The following is a 4546-nucleotide window of genomic DNA, read 5'->3' as shown; positions in this document are numbered from 1 at the left end:
TGCTTGTATGGATCTTACATATTTATTTGCGAGTTAACTAATAACGAGTTATTATGTTTGAGTTGTGAGAAAAAATTTGTAAAAAAATATCGTAAACTTGGCATTTTCTGAAAAATAATTGTGTGATCGACAATAATAGACCAAAAACACGGAGATGACAATTGACAATCAGTAGACTCGTAAAAATTTAATGGATGATATTTTGCAATTTCACATAAAAGAGGGTTAAAATAATCTTTCAGTTTTGATTTGTACTGCCATATCTTCATCTTCAGTTTTCTTCTCTCTCAATCTTTCAGAAACCATTCAAAATGTACAATCAATCTCCTTTAATCTTTCTCCAAGTGTACAATCAATCTCTCCTCATTATTTTTGGTGCATAATAATAAAGTATAATTAACCAACTCTACCCCTCCTTTTCTTTGAGAAAATTCATGAACAGTAAGTTACATATATAAAATAATCATTTTCTTATGTCGACGTATCTCCTAATCTTTCTAAAATCTAAACTGAAATCTGCCATGTGAGAGATCTATTAAAAGATAGACATTCTTAGATTCATAGTACCATGAATTTGGCTAAAATTTTATTTTACAGAATATTAATTAAATTGATGGTTTACTATCTTGCATTTTCCTCCGTGTTTTTAAGACATATAATTTTATTTTATATTAAAATAAGTAGGAAAAATCAAAGAGTAAATTATTGATGCCCAAATGACGAGTTTCCACTTTTATATTCAATTGAAACTTAAAGAAAAGTTGATGAAAAATCAACAAAGTTGGTAATCCATAAATATCAAAACTCAAAAAGGAAAAATGTCAAATCCACAAAAAGAAATAAACAAAATTTTGCAATATAGAGAGTCTTATTTTACTGTGAAGCTTGTGATATATGTGTGGCTTCTTTTGCAAGGCTTTTGCTTTCGCTTGCTTAATTATTCTACTTGGCTACTTCAGAGTCTAGTGATTTGTTTCGCTTGCTGAGATGGATTCCATTGAAGTCATTTCATTAATTTTGATCAAATTAGCTATCACTGCAAATCATGACCAATTTAATGATTGCAACATCTCATAATAATAATCAACTTCAAGGTCAATTCTTTCAGCTAAATAAACAAGTTTCCATTAACAGCCAGAGAATTCACCCAATCCCATCATTCATATCCTTATCAATCTTAAAAATGCTCAAACTAACTCAACAATATCTATTATTATAAATGGGTAGAAATCTAGTTGAGTGAATTCATAATAATAGATATTGTTGACTTAGTTTGAGCATTTNCCTTATGAAGAGGGAATGAATATTGTAGGATGCAAATGGGTGTTTAGAACAAAATTAAACTCTGATGGGACACTTCAAAGGTATAAGGCCAGGTTGGTGGCTAAAGGCTTTCAATAAACACCCGATTTAGATTATTTCGACATATTTTCTCTGGTTGTTAAAGCAGCCACAATCAGAGTCATGTTATCCTATGCAGTGCACCAAAATTGGGAAATCCAATAGTTGGATGTTAATAATGCGTTCCTGAATGGGGAATTAATTGAAACTGTCTTTATGCTTCCTCTTGAAGGATATTCTGGTACTGCAGCAGCCAAGGGTCATCCTGAGCAGGTTTGCAAACTTTGTAAAGCCTTGTATGGTCTAAAACAAGCTCCTAGAACTTGGTTTGATAAACTCAAATCTGCCTTGATCAGTTGGGGTTTTGAAAATTCTGTTTCAGATGTGAGTTTATTTTTTTACAAAAAGGATTTCAAATTAATGTATTTGTTAGTGTATGTAGATGATATCCTCGTAATAGGGAATGATTCTAAGCTCATATCAAGCTTAGTTGCTAACTTGAATAGCAAATTTGCTCTCAAAACTCTTGGAACAGTGCAGTACTTCCTGGGGTTTGAGGTAAAGAGAAATGATTTTGGTTTACTGCTGTCCCAGACCAAATATGCACATGATCTTCTCCTTAAGGCAGGAATGGCAGATTCGAAGCCTTGTTCCACTCCCATGGCTACTGGTCTTCGACTTGGCAAGGAGGATAGTAAGGTGTTTGAACAACCTACACTGTATAGAAGTGTCATTGGTGGACTTCAATATCTGACACTATCTCGGCCAGACTTAGCTTTTGTTGTCAATAAGCTCAGTCAATTTTTGCAGCAGCCCATTGAAGCTCACTGGACAGCATGTAAAAAAATCCTTAGATATGTCAAGGGAACATTGCAGCATGGTATTCTTTTTACCAAGAAACAGCCCTTTACTTTAGAAGCATTTTCAGATGCTGATTGGGCTAGAGATGAAATTGATAGGAGATCCACCAGTGGGTACAATGTATTTTTTGGAGGTAACTTGGTCCAATGGTCATCTAGAAAACAGAAGGTAGTGTCCTTATCTTCTACAAAAGCTGAATACCGATCTCTTAGTCAAACAGCCACTGAACTTGTTTGGATTCAGAACTTATTCAAGGAACTTGGCATTCATATAAACAACACTCCCATCATATGATGTGATAACATGAGTGCTGGGGCATTATCCTCAAATCCGGTGTTTCATGCCCGAACAAAGCACATCAAAATTGATGTACATTTTGTTAGGGAATTAGTTACAAAAAGGTTGTTAAATGTGCAGTATGTTTCATCTGAATATCAGATAGCTGATATCCTAACTAAAGTCCTTCCTTGTTTACGGTTTGCTATGCTAAGGGAGAAGCTAACTGTCACATCTGAGCTTGCAACCAGTATTCACAATAGTTAGGAGAGTAGTTAGGAGATATAGTTTGTAATGTAGTAGGATTTTGTGCAGAAATTTTTGTTTGTGATGCAGTAAGAATTTGCAGCAGTAAATATGGTTTGAAGTCTCTGCAACAGGAAATCTGTTTTGTGATGCAGTGAAAATGTTGTAGGTTGGTTGTTGTTTGTGATGCTATGGAATTTTGCAATGGAATGTTGCAGTGGAATGTTGCAGCTTGGTTGTTGTTTGTGTTACAGTGGAATGTTGCAGCTTGGTTGTTGTTTGTGATGATGTGGGATTTTGCAATGGAATGTTGCAGTGGAATGTTGCAGCTTGGTTGTTGTTTGTGTTGCAGTGGAGTGTTATAGTTTGGTTGTTGTTTGTGATGCTGTGGGATTTTGCAATGGAATGTTGCAGTTTGTTTGTTGTTTGTGATGCAGTGGAATTTTTCAGTTTGTTTGTTGTTTGTGATGCAGTGGAATTTTTTATTTTTTTTTCAGTTTATAGAAACTTGGTTTGTTGTTTGTGAAGCTGTAAGATTTTGCAGTAAGGAGATATGGTTTGGAGTCTCTGCAATAGGAAATCTGTTTTGTGATGCAGTGAAATGCAGTGGAATGAAAGCTGTTTTATGATGCAGTGGAATGAAATCTACTATTTTGTGATGCAGTGGAATGAAATCTGTTTTGTGATACAAGTGGAATGCAGTGGAATTTTGCAAAAATTTATTGTTGTTTGTGATGAATGATATTGATTAAGAAAGAGTAATAAAGTCAGTTTAGGGGCTTTGGCTTACGAGAAGATATTGATCAAGATAGATTAACTTAATCAGTTTATGGGCTTTGGTTTACGGGAAGATATTGGAATAAGTATAAGAAGCAGGGTTGTTTCTGCAAAGATTAGAAGTTGAGTAGGGTTGTTTTTGTAAAGAAACAAAAGTTGTAACAGACTATATAAAGTCGTCTGTAACTTATCTGCTTTACCAATTTTTCAATAACAGAACACTTGAAACAAATTTTTCTTTTCTTTTCTCTCTTAATTCGTTCACTGCTTTAGTTCTCTTTTCAATTCAGCTATTAATCTTTCAATCAGCAAACATGAACAAAACCTTACATGTAAACTCAAACATGGCTAGATTGGATGAAATGGCACGCCAGAAAACCAAAAATCAATCACTTTGAAAATCATTATCAAACTCCAAAAAGTAAAAGCAAATATCTGAACAATGAATCTTATAGAAATCAATTACAAACTCGAGATAAGACCAGAAACTTAGAATAAAATGCTAGTCCAATTCAGAATTATTATTATGTTTTTAATTATCGGAAACTTTCAAATCAAATATCCATCTATGAACATTCCAAAATGCTAGTCCATCAGAATTGTTACTTTAATGCATAATGTAATTATCAAATTAAGTTTAACTTAAACCTGCGAGTTCAAATTTTGATCAGAAATGACATAAAATTAGTGAAATACTAAAGTAAATTACTAAATGAAGAGAATAAAGGCCAGACGGCAATAATGCGCCGGCAAGATCAGTGACCGGCGACAAGGCGGAGAGCTTTCAAGTCCAAGTGGTGAACCGAAGATCCAGGGTTTCAACTCTTTGTGGAAAAAGTAGAAGTGAGTCTTATGTAAGGCTAATCTAATGTGAGGAAGACCATCGTAACCTCTTTTACCATTAATTATATTATGCCACGTAGAATCTTATTTTCTACCAAATTGTCACATGATTAATAGTAAATTATGAAATGATTTACTTAAGAGTATTTTTTTTATTTTTTGTTAATTGAGTGGATATTAGGTTTTATGGTGTGAATTTGTG

The 4546-nt window shown here is 33.7% G+C and overlaps 1 protein-coding gene across 1 annotated transcript; it reads left to right on the top strand.

The window, feature by feature from the left end:
• The first annotated feature begins 1557 nt into the window (after window positions 1-1557).
• On the top strand, window positions 1558-2496 carry LOC116108144 (uncharacterized mitochondrial protein AtMg00810-like). The gene is made up of 2 exons (XM_031394418.1): window positions 1558-1627; window positions 1784-2496. The coding sequence occupies exons 1-2, from the start codon at window positions 1558-1560 to the stop codon at window positions 2494-2496; spliced, it is 783 nt and encodes a 260-aa protein (XP_031250278.1).
• The last annotated feature ends 2050 nt before the right edge of the window (window positions 2497-4546 follow it).

The sequence above is a fragment of the Pistacia vera genome, unplaced genomic scaffold (genome assembly GCF_008641045.1).
Source record: "Pistacia vera cultivar Batoury unplaced genomic scaffold, PisVer_v2 Contig555, whole genome shotgun sequence".
Lineage (NCBI taxonomy): Eukaryota > Viridiplantae > Streptophyta > Magnoliopsida > Sapindales > Anacardiaceae > Pistacia > Pistacia vera.
Note: the sequence above shows the minus strand (reverse complement) of the source record. Positions and strands in the feature narration are given on the sequence as shown.

What these genes read in the sequence shown, in the direction of transcription:
- LOC116108144 (XM_031394418.1), top strand. Translation starts at nt 1,558, where the DNA reads ATGCTTCCTCTTGAAGGATATTCTGGTACTGCAGCAGCCAAGGGTCAT. An exon ending in TGAGCAGGTTTGCAAACTTT is followed by an intron (nt 1,628 to 1,783) that starts GTAAAGCCTTGT and finishes TAGTGTATGTAG; the next exon opens with ATGATATCCTCGTAATAGGG.